Source organism: Triturus cristatus, chromosome 4_1 (genome assembly GCF_964204655.1).
Source record: "Triturus cristatus chromosome 4_1, aTriCri1.1, whole genome shotgun sequence".
NCBI lineage: Eukaryota > Metazoa > Chordata > Amphibia > Caudata > Salamandridae > Triturus > Triturus cristatus.
Window position 1 is genome coordinate 875953148 of NC_140585.1, and position 18176 is coordinate 875971323.

The 18176-nt window shown below is 40.0% G+C and overlaps 1 protein-coding gene across 1 annotated transcript in view; it reads right to left on the minus strand.

Annotated features, from left to right (window-relative positions):
- CHCHD3 (coiled-coil-helix-coiled-coil-helix domain containing 3) overlaps positions 1 to 18176 on the minus strand; it is an 878604-nt gene that overhangs the window by 187944 nt on the left and 672484 nt on the right. Inside the window, exon 6 of the mRNA XM_085653592.1 lies at positions 10753 to 10823. Coding sequence (XP_085509718.1) covers positions 10753 to 10823 — 71 coding nt within the window. The remainder of the gene's footprint in view (positions 1 to 10752; positions 10824 to 18176) is intronic.

Sequence of the window (18176 nt, forward strand, 5' to 3'; positions counted from 1 at the left end):
CTGCAGCGCATGCAACACCAAGCATATTTCAGCCTCAGGAAGGCCAGACAACTGCCAGGGAACAGCAGTTCCCTGGTGGTTGTGGCGGTCCCAGGGAAGCCAAACAGCTTAGTTTGTACAAGGGCGGTTGAAAGACCGCCTTTGTGAGTCTGGCGGTCCATTGACACCAGACTCATAATAAGGGCCTAAGCCAGGTGACTCTCCCCTTCCCCTTAGCTCTGCCTTATTACCCATTTGCATACACTTTTAATTTTAGTGACAAAGGGCTACCTAGTAATAGTGCTTATTGTGTAACTCCTTCCAGCAGTTTGCTTTACAATCACGGTTACTGGATTTGTCTTGATTTATGAGGGAAATTGTGATTGATGTTGTGCATATAAACTTTCCAAGGCTTCTGTCCTTGGCCATCTGATCCCTAGCAAGTGGTTTAGTGGTCTAAAGTGTTTATGTATCTCATGGTCTGATATAGGAATCATCTGTGCTTATTTCTTTGACATTGTTAGTAAGATAAAATAAGGCTCTTCTCTTTTTCCTTTTGCTACTAACTAGTAGTTCAGTTCTATTAGATTTTCTCTTCCATGTTCTGGTTTAAATGGGGTCAGGTTTTTTGTTATTATAAACTAGAATTCAGGGAAGACATTTCTCCAATCTGACAATTTCCTCCTCACATGTTATATAGCCTTCTTTTTTTAATGTCATATACAACAAAGTTTACGAAAACATTCAGCAATGGTAAACTAATAAGTAAAGACAAACTGCACTAAAACAAAAAAAATGTATGATGACAGAGAGGTTATCTTTTCTAATGATATATTATCTTCCTTAGGAAGAGTAATAGATCTCCTTGAAGACAATATTAAAGAAAACCAAAAAGTGATGGATGGAATGTTTGAATTAATCTCAGCAACTGGTAATTACTCAGGCCGCAACACAATCCATTGTTATTTTGCAGACAATGCCGTGTCAGTTTGGACCCCGATATATGCAAATCAGTCTTGACCTTGCTCCAATCAGAACAGAAATGCCAAGCCATGTCTTCCCTGAACTGGGAACACAAGCAACCCAGTACCGGTTTCATCCTAGTTATGGGCTCAGTAGGGTAAAGCTTGGTTCCAGTGACAGTGTGACAATAATACAGCTGTAACAAAGAGCAGAGAGAGAGTGCAAGGAAAAAGATACAAGTTAGAAAGGGCACAGGACAATAAGAAGAGATACAATCCTAATGGCACACCTACTCCCCTAGCACCGGGGTGCATCTTATAGTCAGATTTTGCGAGGGTCTCTGGTGATCAAGGCTTTAATAGGCAGATGTCTTTCATAGAGGCCTGGACGTGGTGAAAAATCTACTACTAGATTCCACAGTGGCTGCACGGCTGAAGGTATATTATCACCCCCTGACAGGGGAGTAACTGAAGCCCATCATGTATGTAAATATATTTTTCTTGCATATTTCCAATTCTCTTTATTTTCATTCCAATTGCTATCATATAGGTTGAGGACGAGTACATTTTTCGGTTATTGCTTGCTTTCTAGGATTGAGGCTCTTAACCCTAGCATATTCTCTCAGAGTGCTAGGCTAGTGTCTAGCATTTTGGACATACGCTTTTCCAATTCATCACTGAAAGAATTTATTATAATGTAGGGTAATGTTGTGAGATCCCCTTTATCACAGTACCAACATAAAGAGTATGGTTTTAGGCACAAAAAGCGCACCATCTTGAGGATCCATGACACTCTGTGGAAGGACCAAAGTCTCGATTGAGCGATGGTTCCAAACATGATAAGCTTTATCTGCTGCAGGTCTATAATTAAAAACCCTAAGAGAATGGTCTCAAACACACTTTGGTATATGGCTGTAAAAGTCTATTTTCTGTTAACAGCAGAACGTGTTTTGTGTCAGTTTCACGGATTTTACTTCAACTTTACATGTGCCAGTACGCCAGAAAGCTTCATCAAAGCTAAGCTTGGAAGCGGTGAGATCATCATTTGTTCTTGATAGTTTTCATCAATGAAGAAAAATACCAAGTTCATACTGCAAACTGTGGATAGTCTTCCTCTGGATTCAAGGTACTTAGAGAACGGTGCATTTATTCCAAATGCATCATGTATTACCAATATATGTATACAGCTTCTAGTGTGACTTCATCCACACACATTCTTACCATTCAATTAAACCTGGATGCTAACCTATTGGAAATAAATACATCTGCACCTTGTGTATTGATCCAGACTCCCACAGCAAGGGTGGTCATTTAAAACCACACATCTATACCTGATTAAATAAAGCTTGGCTTGTCAATAAAAGATGTAAAAACACCATGGTGTTTCCATGTATTCATCAGTCATAAGGAAGGCTGTCTGTATTAAGGCTATACTCACTAATAAATATGGTGCAGTCTGATGAATCTGCACGAAATCTGGAATACATTTAATGTATTCAGCTAAGGTTTCAAATATCAAGTTTCATTCAAATCCATCTGAACTCACGTGGGTGGAGGAAGTGTTCCCAATTTTAGCTCACATAGGAATGTTGGTCACTGTTACAGCAAAAACTGCTAAACGGAATTATACCAAACATGTCACGAGACTAAATTGTTGTGTAGAATGTACGCCTTCGTCGATTTGTGCAAATCCTTTGCTATGATTTTTGATGTTTGTTCGGCGAGTTAAACTTATAGACATTTGTATGGTCTATCTTCATATTCTCTGGGGATCTGGATCTGCAGACAATCCCAGGATAATACATTTGTGAAATAAACTTGTGATTGGATGAAGGGACAGTTTGTTTTGCAATGCAAAGAATCTGCAAGGAGAAGATGTACAGAGTGGTCCCAGAAAGGTGGACACTATCCTCAAAAAAGAAAATAAACAACAATGTTTTGCCGCAGGGTTTGTGACTGACTGCAAATCCACAGAGCCCCCATTTTTAGGTCTCGCCTGAGTCAGCGCATGCGCTGATCTGCGAGACATTTAGAAAGTGGGGTTTTCAAAGTGCTACCACGCGCTTTTTCTGGCCTAGTGTTTGCGGTTACGCGCGCGTGCACGCGTGCAGCAGCCAGCTTTCAGCGCCCGAGGCACCATCTGGAGCGCGATCACTTTCACTTCTGCTGCGGATCACTTTTGCGCGTTCACACAACCCCCGGTCGCGGCCGCACGTCTTGTTCTTTTTTGGTTTCTTTCTTTCTTTTTCTTCCCCCGTATTTTCCCAAATGTGTGGTAGGTGTCCTTTACCTCTCCTCAGACAGCCAATTGCTTGTGGGAAATCACGGTGCTGTACAGCCCTACTGTACTGTACTTTGTTAAAGGAGAGCACTCTAATATGGGGAAATGAAACTGATTACATGTGCTACAGCTATAGTACTAATTAGCAATTTTCTCCCTCAGATGTGCGACGGAAGTTCTCTTCTAACCTCAGTAATATATGCAAATCCTTTAGTGGAGTGTGCGTTACATAAATAGAGACTGACTGGTCACTATTGCGGACTTGTGTTGAATGAGAACTGAACTCGATCACGTGCCACATGTACACTGATGTCACCGGCCATTGTATTGCGCAGCCCTTCACGCAGTGTCACCGTTCCGATACACATTATGAGTGAAGGTGCGTTTCATTGTGATGTCAGAGGCTGCGGTATGGTCTTGGGATGCAGCGGGAGACATTTTCAGTCCACCTCTGCGTGCCTGACTGCAAAGGGAGGTTAGTATTTGCGTCTAAGCTGTCCATGTTTAGTTTTTGTCTTTTCAACGAACTCTCATTATTCCAGGGGTGTTCGTATCTTTGCTGCAGCAGGTACAGTGCCACCGTGGCCTGATACACCCCTATTATTGTGTTTTATTATAAACTAGGGACAGGGAGGCCGTTTACCGTGTTTCCATTAGGGCCCTTGGCACCACTGACATGCGGCTGTATCAAAACACGACACCCCTGGGTTGTATTTAAGAGGGACATAGCCAATGAGTACTTCTCCTGAGCCAGATGTGTGCTTTTATTAAATACCGTTTTGAAAAATATATGCTCCAGATTCGTGCAGCAGGTGCAGTGAAACCAGGGCCACTGCACAAAAAATGGTTGCCTTATTCATGCGGAGCAACGTTGGTGAATGCATTAACTTGGTACTCGTGGGACCTTTGCTACGCTGCTAAACTGAAGGGCATTGTCAAATTAATACGTATGCATCAAGGTGTGCTCACCACTTATGAACTCAGAGACCCCAGAGCCTTTTTTTGTTAAAAGGTGGATTTGCTTTTAAAATATGACCGCAGCACACACTTAGCCGTGCAATATGGCACATAAACCGCCGTTTCACCTTCCCGCTGCCTGCGCAAAGCTAACATGGTATCCCCTCTGCACGGCGCGATCGCACGACAGCCGAACAGCCCGGGAGGGAGCGTGCGAGACTGGAAGCCCTTTTATGTCCCTTCGGGGGAGGTCGCTGCCCTTCATGTTGATGAGCTAATCAGCCTCCGGCGTGCGGGGCTCGTCCAGGTGTCAGCGCCCACCTTATCTGACAGGCCGCTGCTGAACTCCGTTAACATTTGCTACCATCCCCAATTGGATTCTGCTCTGTCGGCCTCTTCTCCCCATCCCTCCACATTGCCACCTCTCTCAGTCTATCCCACTTGTTACTTCTCCTTCCACTCTCTCTCCTGCACCCTCTGTATCGTTTTCTATGTTTCTCCCACTCTGACCAAGTGCCTCTTGTCCATTTGCTGTCTCCTGTGCATTGGCCCCTCCTCCCCTGTCTCTGTCACTTCTCCCATATCTGACACTCTCTCATCTGGCATTATTTTCCCTCCATTGCCTCTGCATTGTCCACACTCTTTGTCTCTTCGGTTCATCTCCTTTCCCTACAATCTCTTATCTCCCTCTTCTCCCTAACTCCAACCTGCCCCCACAACGACCTCCCTCAAACCACTTAGCATCACCAGAGAAGAGGGATATTTACCATAGCATGCAGTGCTTAACTATTGTAAAACCGGGAGTGCCCGAGGTGGGTATTTGTAAATCGCTCAGTCCTCCGTGCTTCGAGGCGCAGAGTGCCATGTATAGCACTATGATCTCGTTTTGAGAATATGTGCTTCCAACTTTGACATGTGTGGTGCCGGTTCGAGAGAGTACGTAGGGGCAGAAATCAGGTCTCACGGTTCCACAGCTGTCAGTCCAACCATTTAGGGAAGGCCAAATAAATGACCATCATTCTTACTTTGAAGACGCCCAGCCATAGATGGGAACTTTTATTTATTTAATGATGCATTCCCTAGATGGAACAAAATTCATTGATGCAGATGCCTTACTGGGACATCCAATGTTTTAATGAGACACTTGACAAATATATTACCCATCTTCATGGTACTGAACCTATGAAGCTCTACCAGATAAAATGCTTAGCCGAGACTCGAAGAAGTGATTTGCTGGTTTATGGAGCTAGGATGCAGCCCTCCTATTTACATCTTAATTATATTAAACTGATTTTTACAGTTCTATGCAAGAATACAAGCAGCAGACACCTCAGTGAATCAGGCTGGGTTGCCAGAAGGAATGTAAACAAGCATTGGCATAATCAATAGGTCTCGCCTTTGGGACCTTATAAGTGTTTAGATATCCAGCACAATATCCTTGGTGCAACAACATCAAGTGTTGCATGGCTAAACACGCATAAGGTCCCAAAAGCAAGACCTATTGGCTATGCCAATGCTTGTTAATGTTTGCTCTCTGAATCTGAAGCAAATTAGTAAAGCACAAAGAGCAGGTGACAGCTATAGGTTCACCACACTATCCTAAAGTAAGTTATAAAAAATAAATTTAAAGAAAATCCACAGAGCAACTGCACATAAGTAACAGCTGTGTAAAATCTCAGTGGATATGTGGGCTGGGTGTACGGTCAAACGTCATGCATTGTGGACCACAGCTACCTGAGGAATTGGTGCAAGTCTTGGCAGAAGGCTAGGTCCTGTACACAAACCTGAGGACGTGAGGTGAGCACTTTATCCCCGCTGCACATTGCCGAAAGCTGTGCATGATGGGTAATGCCCACAAGGGTGTTGGCCACAGTAGGTTATATGTCCACACAGGCTCAGCTAAGTACATGTACAACAATCATTTGCCCTTTCAAGGAAATAATATGTACCATTAACAAAAAAACTAAAATTCATGGGTAATGATTTGCTAAAGGAGGGTTACGGGTAAAAACACAGAATACAAGAAATATTGGACAGGTTGAGTTATTTGTGAAAATAAAACATGTTAATTTTGTTAGATATAGATGTGATACAGAGGAAACATGGGTCGTGATAGCTCTCGCCTAGAGATGTAAATTGGATCCAGGCTACAAGTAACTGTTCACAATCAGACATTTTGGGATAGACTATTAATACTCTACATGTTAAGGATTGCTTTCTACATGTAAATTGTTAAGAATAATCTTTTTAACTTTCACGTTTCTCATACCACAGACTTGAGTAAATAATGATAGTGTAATTGGGTTTCTGCATCTTGTTATTTATGTGTAGTGCACCACTGTAAAGGAACAATGCCAATACTGTTATTATATATGGGGTTGAACAACACTGAGGACTTACACAATTTTATTTGAGTAGCAGTGTGTCACTAGGTTTTAAACATTCTTAAAAATATTCTTTTAATACTTGTTAAAGATTTGTTATGAGTGCATAAGAAACCATTCTAACCGATGACACCTGTTAGATTAGTCCAATTGCCTAATCTGTAACCTCATCAATGTGATTTATAATATGTTTATTCAAGAGTAGATTTCTTGACTGGCCGTTTGTATTCAACTGTTCCTCCTTTGTCTTCTTTGTTTTTGTTTCAGTCTGTGTCTTTCGAATCTAAAGGGGTATGTCTTAGGAAGTAAGAAAGGAAAAGAAAAAAAGAAAGGAAAATAAGAAAAAAGAGAAAAAGAAAAAACACTAATCCCTTCCTTGATTGTTGAGGTGTTCCAGTTCTCCTGATCTGATGGATCCTCTAGACAGGCTATTTTCATCCCTTTGGTGAATTACAATTTAGCTGCGAGCAGCCCTATTGGACATACCCACACATTATTACTTTAGATTTACTATTCGCAAGGCTATAAAGTTTGCTGACATCAATATGGTAAAAACAATATAAACACGATAAGGGTCTTAAATCCCCCCCCTTTTCTTCCTCCGTGCGCCTGTTTCCCGTTTGCCTAGCTATTTTATTAGTATTTTCACTTTCCTCACTTTTTGACCAGTTTTTAGGATTTTTTACATTGGCATAGGTACTGTAAAGGATTTTAGGGTCCCATGTATCGATTCCTCCAGTAGACACACTTTTTTTAACATCTGTTGAATAGTTGGAATGAATTTAGACCTTGTATTATGTATTTGAATGAATCAGGTCACAATATAGCTGCTATGTGCATATTTATATAGTACATGTTTGCATTTTTTGCACCTTTGTTGCGTATTTTGCACTTTGTATTTCTTCGCACTTTAAAGGCATATTTTGCACTTCAAAGACTAACAATTTGCGTATTTGCACAGCTAACTGTGTGTTCTCAAGTTTTATGGAACCTATATTGCCTGTACATGATTTCGACCTCAGCTGCTATTATTATCAGTGTATTTGTACTTATATCTTTCTCTGCATTTGCCTTGTAAACCAGTATATTTCTTCTATGTTTATTATCACAAGTATCACGTGGTCATAGAGTGCTCTTTCAATATAAAGGCCAGTAAAAGCGGCAGTTACTGCATGTGATCAAGGCCATCTGGTGGCCGAAACGCGTAATGGCGTGCTGTGTGGGTGTTGACTTTTATTAAAGACCTTGAAGCACGAGCTGGTGTCCGTGTGCTTCTTCCTCGCCGACTGGAAGTGGGAGACAGCCTGTTTGGATTATATATATATATATATATATATATATATATATATATATATATATACACACACACACACACACACACACACACATACTGGTCACCACCAGGAAGTGTATGCAGGTCTTAATCATTTTATGAATAATATAAATTAATACTGTATTAACTTCAATTTCGATAGGCTAAATGTATTGCCTGAAAATGAAGTATAAAAATCTAACATGGCACTCACAGCAGTATGTGAAAATTGTGTAGACTTGAAAACTTGTCCTTCCTTAATGTTGACTACCCTGTGTATGTAAATCGGCTTGATAGCAGCAACCACCATACCGTGAAAAAGCTGAAAGGCGAAAGGCGACTGTGTTTGAGCTAATCTTGCTATTAAATTTATTGAAGCAGCCTTGGATGTCCTGGAGTATTCTTTGAAATTGAAGAATTGGCGATTGGAGATTTATATATACATATATATATTCCAATAGTCCTGTGTCGATTGCACAACACCAACAGGTACAGACCACAAGATGTGCCATAAAGTTTCTCCGTGCTTTTATTACTCCAAAGTCAGCATGTCGCGTTTCGGCTGTGAACACACAGCCTTGATCACATGACCCTCCGGTGAAACACATGATTGTTTTATAGTGACACATTGGATGTTCTGGTTACGTCGCGTTCAGTTGAAAAAAGAGCTAAACAAGATACTTCCATTGCGAAAGTATATGTTAGATTCATAAATATATACATAACTTTGTAAATAAATATTTTGTCATAGTTAAATATATATAAAATATATAAATATGTATTAATAATGTACAAAACAATTTTGCTAATAAATAAGCTTTTCTTGTGAAGCCTAAATCAAGAGCATAATTATAGCCAAGTGGCTAAATCAATACTACATTATATGAATCTCGCCCACATTAAAATTCCTCTTCACGCAGTAACCTTAAAACCAATAAAGTGCTAGTGCTAAAATCATGTGATGTGCAAAATTTGTGCAAATAAATTATTCGTCCCTAAAATGATATTAAATTCATATCACATCCAACATACCAATTGTCTAAAAAAAGGTGATGGTAAGTATAAACATTTACAAATTATTGTGTGTGAGCAATATACTGATCGATGCTTCAATTTCTCAGTTCCTAAACAATAAAAAAACTCCAAAAATGTTTGTTATAATATTTAGACTAAAATGTTATTGTGAATCAAAAGCCACTTAAAAATATCATAATTCAATAATCATTCATCAGAATTTACAGAACTAAGCCCCCATAGACTCTTTTTCCACTTCTAGGTTGGAAATATAGTACAATAATGCACTTATGCTAAGAAAACTTTCTGATGTATAATTATTTGGTACCATTATTATTGGTCTAAGAGGGTACCCTGAGCAAGATTGGAATTAACTCAAATGGAGCTCTCTATGGTAACCAGATGAGATGACACTTATCTTAGGTTGAAATTCATAGAGCAGAAATTTGAATTGGAGTTTGAAATTACAGAAATTTATGGAGATCCTCTCCTGTATTGAGTCCCTTCAGAATTCTGATATCTAACAAAAGGATATATTTAGATTCCAATTGTCTTAACTGCTTCTCTCTGTTTCCGCCTCTCAGATTCTTTTTCACAGAGTCAATGACGAAGTAGCATAAGTCATTCAGGTTTTTATTATGTACCAATTTGAAATGACGTGCTACCGGGTAACTTTCGTCTGAATTGACTATTGCTCTTAAATGTTGCAGGATACGATTGAATACCTGCAGTTTAGTACTTCCCACATACTTCATTTTGCAGGTACATTCCAATACGTATACTGCATAATCAGTGAGGCACGTAAACAGATTTTGAATTTTGACAGGGCTACTCTCAAATGCACTCCAATATTCTGTAGTATTTATGCCAAATTTACAGGCCCTGCACGAAATACACTTGTGGAAACCTGTTTTAGTAGACAGCCAGTTGCTAGAGTTTATCACCTCTGGATTAGATCTAACCAGAGCATCTCTCATTGAGGGAGCTCTTCTAAAGGTGATAAGTGATTTCTCCGGTAGAAGAGGGGCTAAAGTTATATCAATCTTTGATAGAGGCCAGTGTTTATCTATGATCCCCCTAACTTTCTTTTCCTCCACACTAAATGTGGTTATAAGTCTGATCTCTCCTTGACTTACTTGTGGATCCTCACCATTGTTCTTTAAACCTTTAGTTTTAGATTTAGCAGTGGTATTTAAACACTCCTCTCTCGTATGACTATTAGCCCTAATTCTGGCCTGTTCTAACTCATTAAAACAGTATCCACGAGCAAGAAATCTTTTTTGGGCCTCTTCTTGACATTTCTCTAAATCTATGTTGGAACTACGGATTCTGCGCATACGTAAAAATTCTCCATAAGGTATGCTTTTGATGAGGTGACCAGGGTGGGCACTGCTCGCATGAAGGATAGCATTCCCAGCCGTTTTCTTTCTGTGTAGGCTAGTTTGAATTTCATTATTACTGATGTAGATTTCAACGACCAAAAATTGGACAGAAGATTTACTAATGTCAGCAGTAAATTGTAAATTTTTCAGAAAAACATTAGCTGATTCCGGGGTACCCTTCCAAATCATGCATATGTTATCTATAAACCTTCAGAATCTTATTACATTGGAGTCAAACATCATTTTATGGGTGCCCCTGAGGACATGCTCCTCCCACCACCCAACATGTAAACAGGCATAGGTTGGGGAAAAACAAGCCCCCATGGCAACTCCTCTTTGCTGCTGATAAATCTCTTTGTTGAAAAGAAAATAGTTATTTTCTAGACAGATTTATATATTTACACACTTTTTATTAAAATACATATGCAAATGATAGCCTGTGCTCTGCTTGTTGAAGTATAACTAAAGCAGAAATTCTTACTTGAATCTGGCTTCAACTTCATTGGAAGCTTTCAGGTACTGCTCTGTGGTAACTTTGTAGAACTGAGCACTCTGAAATTCATAATACAAACATTACAAAGTCAATCAATGGGTATACAAAATCAATAAATATGCACACAACAACAATAAAAACGTCTACTGACTATCAACAATTTATGGGAACCTGTTGCTTGACACTACATTACTCACATCTACTGTCGTACATACCAAGGGCCTCATTAGGATGTAGGTGGCCTGCCACCGACAGGCCATCGGTCAGCACGTAAGGGCGGCGGTCAGATTGTAGTCCCTACAATAAAGGCGGTGCCTCTTCATGGTGGTCCAAACGCCATGGAAAGGCTGCCGGAAAGTAATTTGGGGGCCTCTAGCAGGGCCCCTGTCCCCTATGGGCCTCTGCTATGTGGCCAGGGGGGCACATGTGGTGACCCCACAAACATCCATGCACCGTGTGCCAGGATGGATGGATATTTAAAAACATGCCTTTTACTACTGCTGCTTGTGCTGCGGCCCTTTTTCAGCCCACAGCACAAGCCGCAATAGTAAAAGGCATGTTTCCGACCTCCAACACGGTGGTCTCATCGTAATATGGAGGGTGGAACAGCCGACTACTTGTTGGCCGGTATCCATCCCGCTGCAATGGCGGTCAGACGCTCGTTCGACTGCCATTGTAATGAGACCCAAAGTTCCATATCCAGGTAATATATCCATGCATCAACTCCACACAACAGAAGCATGCACAAGCTTGTTTACAAACCACACATTTGCCAGCAGCCCAATTACAGGGGAATTCACTATCAAAACAAATCAAAAGCAGAACATGTGAATGTACAAATGGTTTCCTGTGACTGTAATAAAAGTATCAGACAACATCATTGTATCGTGGATGACTTTTATCCAAAGACAGGCATCTATCTATAAGTGTATTGCGTGAAAATCACTCCCAATGACTGTGGCTGAAAAAAAAGGCATCAATAATAACTGGAAGTAAGACAGCTATAAACTACCAAAATGATGCATTTTGAGGATAGCCTCACTACAGCATCAACCCACATATGACTATGCCTTCATTCCTTAACAGCTCACGGATTTCTAAGAACTGGAATGATCCCCTAACTCACAAAATCTGCCTGTACTGGGATTTATGCTGTTGGAGAAGACAGTAGAATCATTTCACTCTTCTGTAAGGCAACCTGAATACCTACAGGAAAACGTTTCTTATCTCTACTGCTATACGGTACTGAAATAAACAAATTCACGAAAACATTCCTTTACATTTGTTCATATCCTGTATTTAAAGCTCCAAGTATTGTGCAGTCCATGACAAATTTGACTAGGATTTACAATATCTAATTAGATGAGGTATACTGTGTAACACTAATATATATAAATATATATATATACACACACACACACACTGTTTTTGATCATTTCCTTCTATTTAACTCGTAATAAAAATGATTTTAATCCAGTGCACACTGGTGCAGAGAGAGACAACACTGACAAAAGAAAATTGTAAAAAGTAAAGAAAGAGAACCAATGTCCAAACAGCAACTCATTTGAAGGGTCTCACTACCAATAGGAGCACAAGTCGATTCAGTTTAAAGAGATCAGTCAGCAAAAAGTTTCTTGCACCTCTAAACTCTATTGAATTATAAATGGGAGATTACAAGCCTATGTCTACCAAATGATATTTTTTTTTATTAAGGTGGTCGCAAGTGATAAAGAAAATATTATTTCATGAATGGCTAAAAATCTATACCCCCCTTAGATTTTTAACCACCTGGTTTCATATCTGCATTAACACAGCAAGGCTGATTTACTTCAGCCTGCTACATAGGCAAGCTTTAAATTCAAAAGCTCCTATTAAGCAACATAGCATCTAATTTGTCATGAGTATAACATGTTTGTACTAGTTGTTCATTAGAACTGCAGGGGGGCTACAGTAGAACTAACCTGACAGCCTGCTGCTGCTGTTAGAAGTACGTGTTTTTGTCAGCATGCTATACTTTTTTCTAACAGGGATGCGAGAGATATTTAAGAATTTATACAAAATGTATCATTTTAGCGTTCTAGAGCACCAACCATAATTGCTATGCCGGCAAAAAAACATTTCTTCATTTGCTCCCGTCTCCTCCATAGGATGTATATTTTTCAGCTCCTATTACAGCAACAAGGCATTAAGGAGTGCCTCACTTTATCATGACTAAAGGGAAAAAGTACCCCCTTCCGTGCATTAAAGGGCTATTGCAAGTCACGAGGAGTTCCACAACCATATAGAGAACGAGGTTGAAGGCAGAGTTCCTTGCTAAGATTATGGAATCCAGAGGTGACTTGCAATAATGTCATCATGTACACCAGGGGGTACTTTATCCCACATAATACATGGTCACACAGTTTTCCACAAACCACTTAAAACCTTGGTGCGCAGCTCTTTCATGTGAAAGAGCAAACATGTTTACAAACATGAAGAAAAACAAAACCTCTAGTGCAAAATTAAACATCAAAAACCTGGCAGTTATTAGTTGCAGATATTAGAAACAGTTCAATAGAAGTAAGTTTAACAACAACAAAAAAAGCTGCATTAGCTCGGAATGTGTAGAAACATGCAGAACGTTTCTAGCTTTTCTCTAACTATGTAAGGAGTGTAAAAATAAACCTGTTCTCTCTGCTTCTCATTCTAAGGTAAAATATAGAGCAGAAGAAAAACATTTTATTTTTGTTGCTTTAAGCAGCTGCTTCAATTATGCTTCGTGACCTAACTGCCTTTCACCTCCGCTGCTGTATCTGGCAGCAGGCATTGTTATGTCAGAACTCAACTGTAACAACTTATAATAGTCCAGCTCATGTCCTTTCTTTGTGATCTGCAACTGGGTGTGTCACAAGTCGCAAATTTTAAAGAAATTAGACAGGCGTTTATGCAGGAATTACAGAATACCATGTATTATAGTATGTTAGCATTCTAGTTGTTCATTAGAACTCTGTGGTGAAACTGCAGGAATCAACTGACAACCTCCTACTGCTGTTGGTAGTACATGTTTTACTAACCATAGAAGACTAGAAGACTTTTTTTTAAATGTCTACTCATTTTAGCTTTTGGAGCACCAACAGTACTGTCCATGAGAAAATCCTGACAGAAAACCATTTTATCTCAAATAAGATTAATTAAATTCCAGCAGTGGTATCGCATTATCCAGGCGGCAAAATTAGATTAGAAATCACAATTCCTTAAATTAGTATGGCACCACCAACAAATGATTGCTAATGTGTCTTTTTTGTGACCCTCAAAACAAGGTTTTTGCTACAATGCATTTCAATTGGACAATTGCAGAAACGTTTGATCCCAAAATAAATTTAAAAAAACAAAATCAGGTTTGCTTCTTGTAACCTTCCACTTCAATAGTCCCATTAAAAACACACCATTTAAGAAACAATTTTATTAGTTTTACCCCACATTTTAAGGGTCTGATTTACAATACCAATGTTATCCAAGATGGTGTTCACTCCCGGATAGTTACTGACCAGAATGGAGTAGGGACCGAGGGGAACTTCACCGCATTCAATAAGTACCTGTTACCCAAAAAGCATCTACTTTATGCGGTTGCTTACAGTTCTCTTTCCCGGTAACATATCTCCATTGATACCCTTGTCTAGGTCAATCTACTGTGGTAAGGTACTCTTTTCCATACCGCAATACTGCCATCAATTGGTAGCCACTGCCTGCAAATGCCATTGGTATTTTTTTTATATAACTTATCAAAAGTAAATTTATCCCTCCATTCTAATTCACATGTAGTATGCTCTAAATACACGGTCTACAAAAAAAACACCACAACGAACATTCATTCATAGCTCACACAAATCTATTTAATGACATCATTAACACAGCAACATTTTCCACGTTGCTGAAAAATGGCTCCTGTGCTGTTAGTGAGTTATTGATTTTTTACCAGAGGGAAAAAGGTTTGGCTCTTTGATAACAGCATCTGAGTGAAGCTTGAGTCTCTGCTGTTATCTGATGGAGTGACTGAAATGTCAGAGTAGATATTGCTTTTGGGGATAGTTTACTAAACTTGACTTTTGAGGAGCATGCTGGTGGAATGGGGAGTATATAAAAGACCTTGAAGCATGTTTTAATACATTTTGTTGAGTATGGTGACTGCCATGGAGTAGAAAAGGTCAAAGGCAAGAGTTATATTGTTGTTCCACTTCACCTGCCTTCTAGGGTCATGTCACGATAATATGCAGACCAAAGAGCTTCGGCTGGCATCAGTCACGAAAAAGATCTATTGAGTGATGCTGATGTCTGTATGTTTTAAATGCTGTAGTCATGAGGGAACTAAACGTTATTCATGGAGTGATGTTTGTCAAGAATCAGGTGTCTGTAACGCAACAGCATCAAGATGCTATTTTAGGATTAAGTTTTAAATGTCTGCAGCATGCAGGATTGCAGAGTGAGCACTTATCAGTATAAAGTGTTGTATATTCTGTGTCGACTTGCTGTGTTGTGGAAATGAAAAGACACACAATTGATGGACTGAATGCAGAACAAATCAAAACATTCACCCCCAGTCAAGAGATCAGGGTTAAATCCATCATTCCTTTGCTCACCATGCCACCCCAGTTTAGACCTGGCCATAAGCATATCTGTCTTGACCCTGTGCCTGATGGGAACAGTCCAGCCCGAACTGCCAAGCCAGGTCCTCCCTGGACCGGAATCAAGTATCCTAGAGACCGGTTTTGGGTTTCACTCCTCATCAGCCAGGATAGCTTGAATCCAGTGGCACAGTGAGCCCGGGATCCACGTCTGGGCATACCCGGCGCACTTAGGACAAGGAAGCAAAAGACACACAATTGATGGACGGAATGCAGAGCAAATCAAAACATTCATCCCCAGTCAAGAGATTTGGGTTAAATCCATCATTCTTTTTTTGGGTGTTCAATTAGACTCAGGCCTCAACTGGCATTCGCTTATAACCCATAATGTGACTGCTTTCAATAGGGCTACGTTTGGCATAGGAGATTTCTCTTGTTTGCTTAGGTGCACCCATATAAAATCAGTCTAGGAAATTTTTAAGACTAAGTGAATTCCAATAGCCAGCTATGGATGCAGTATCTTGGGATATGGGCCTGTCACCCCAATTCAAACAGCTGAAAACACATTTGTCAGGGGGCTATTAGGGGTTCCCCAAAGCACACCCTTCGAAATTGTGCACAAAGAGCTGGGTTCGGGCTGTATTATTTATTAGCTTAGACCCTGTCCCCTGAAGCTTTGGCTCTCAGTTTGGGCAAAGGAGGAGTTATATCTTAACAGACTGATCACGGAAGATTGCATGAATATGGATAACTCTTCCTTGATCCCATGGGTGGCCTATATATCTCCTCTAATATGAAGTCTTTAGGGAGACCCAAACTTTGTACCAATCCAAGTAGTATAGCTAAACCTGACCATAGATGGGTCAATGATGCGTTCAGAGACAAGATGGCAGCAGACCGCGAGGTCATAGCACTACACAAACATTCAGTGCGTCATGCGATATTGGTGAAAACGGTTAGTGGACTGGAGCCCTAATTTACTTGGAATCTGCCCAGCCACCAGCAACGTCTTTTGACATTTTAGGCTTCATTTATTCCTGCGACTATTGCCTTCTAATCACGGCTGTTTTAAGGACTCGATGATGTCCTTGTGTAATTGTGATAATGTTTCAGCTAATGACACTTTACACATTGTCATGATTTGTCCGAAGTACAATAATGTGCGATTTAAACTTATATACCCCCCCTCTTAAAGCCTATGAATTGTATACAAGTCAGTCTTGCATTATTGTTTATACACTTTTTAAATACATCCAGTCAGTTTTTTTTATTTCATGTTACTTTTCTGGGATTCTAAAGCAATCAAAATTGTAACTTGTGCTGATGTTGATCTCTATGTTTTGTTTTTTACTGTGCTTGTCTTTTATAATTTTTAAATCGAATAAAACATATTGATTGATTGGCATCAAAGATGCTTTCAGGCCAGTATTGCTCAGTTCTTTAGCAGAATAGTTTTGGACATAGTTGAGTTGAAACTGTCAGCATGCACACAATTTTACCAACTCTAAAACCACTTTTTCGTGATGTTCAACTGACTTCTTGATTGATAGCAGCAAAGCTGTGTGCCCCCCTCTGGACATTTGCTCTGTGACCCAGTTTAAGTGCACAGTTTTCCTTCCAACTGTCACCAAGAAACAACCCGTTCTTTTTAACCAAACGTTTTCCATGAGGCACAGTGCCATCCCAAAGCAAGATGGCTATACTGATCTTTGCCTTGATGGCCCACCGTTCAGCACTTGATTGTAGGCAAGTTCCTTCTATAGAAATCCCTATGCATCCATACATACATATGCTACCGAAAAAGCAATATAGAGGTCGCACAGAGGTATCTAAGCTAATACCCGTTTTGGCCATCTCCTTCCCATCAGTGCTCCGGCAACAAAAAAGCAAAACAGAAACACTTCAATGACACTAATTATCTGCATGATGGTGGCTACACTGGATTGTATCCTCTGAGGAGTATAGAAATGGGCAAAACAGCCATTCTTGAGGGACTGTGGATGGCAATCGCGTTGCAGCACATGTAGCTTGTTTGTGTAATGCCAACATTAACACCTTGATCAAAAATATTTGTTGGTGTATGAGTTAGGTGAATACTTCTTCACTGGATCAGGTCTTTTCATCTGAACAGACAACAAATAGTTTCCCTCTCCCTCTTGCTGTTCCTTTCTTTACAAAATGCTTGTGGGGTTCCTCTAGATTCGTTACTTTTCCCACTTTTAGATTTACAAAATGCGTTGTGGGTTTCCACTAGATTCTACACTGTCCCCACATTGTATTCAGCTATTGACAGAGTTCTTAGGATCTCCTAACTTACATTTCTTAAACTGCATTGATAAGTACAGGTTGTGGTAGACATCTGTCAGCAGTTGTTTATTTTATTATCAGCGCCCTTTTCGAACTAGGTGTTGAGTAATGTATGACTGGAAACGTCCTCAAATTGAACAAAAGGGGATTCTGATGGTGTAAACAGTACCATCATTGTGGACTTCAGAAATGTGGCCATCTCAACCAGGTTCTGTGCCCAACAGGTTGAAACCCTTTGTCACTTGGGTGTCATTAGGGAATCTGCTACAACAGCCTCCAGGTGTGTTCAGGCAGGGTTCTAACACCTTTTAAAGACAATCTTTCTCACATTACCAGCCTGATCTCATAGGACACGCAGCACCCCCTTATTGATCACTCCGTTTTACCCAAAGGTGTGATGTATGTTCGAAAGGGGTTCTGGCTTTGAACCGAATGCCATTTGTCGTAAATACCATTGTCACATTCATTGGGATTAGCTTACTGCTTCCATGTATGCCTGTCTTT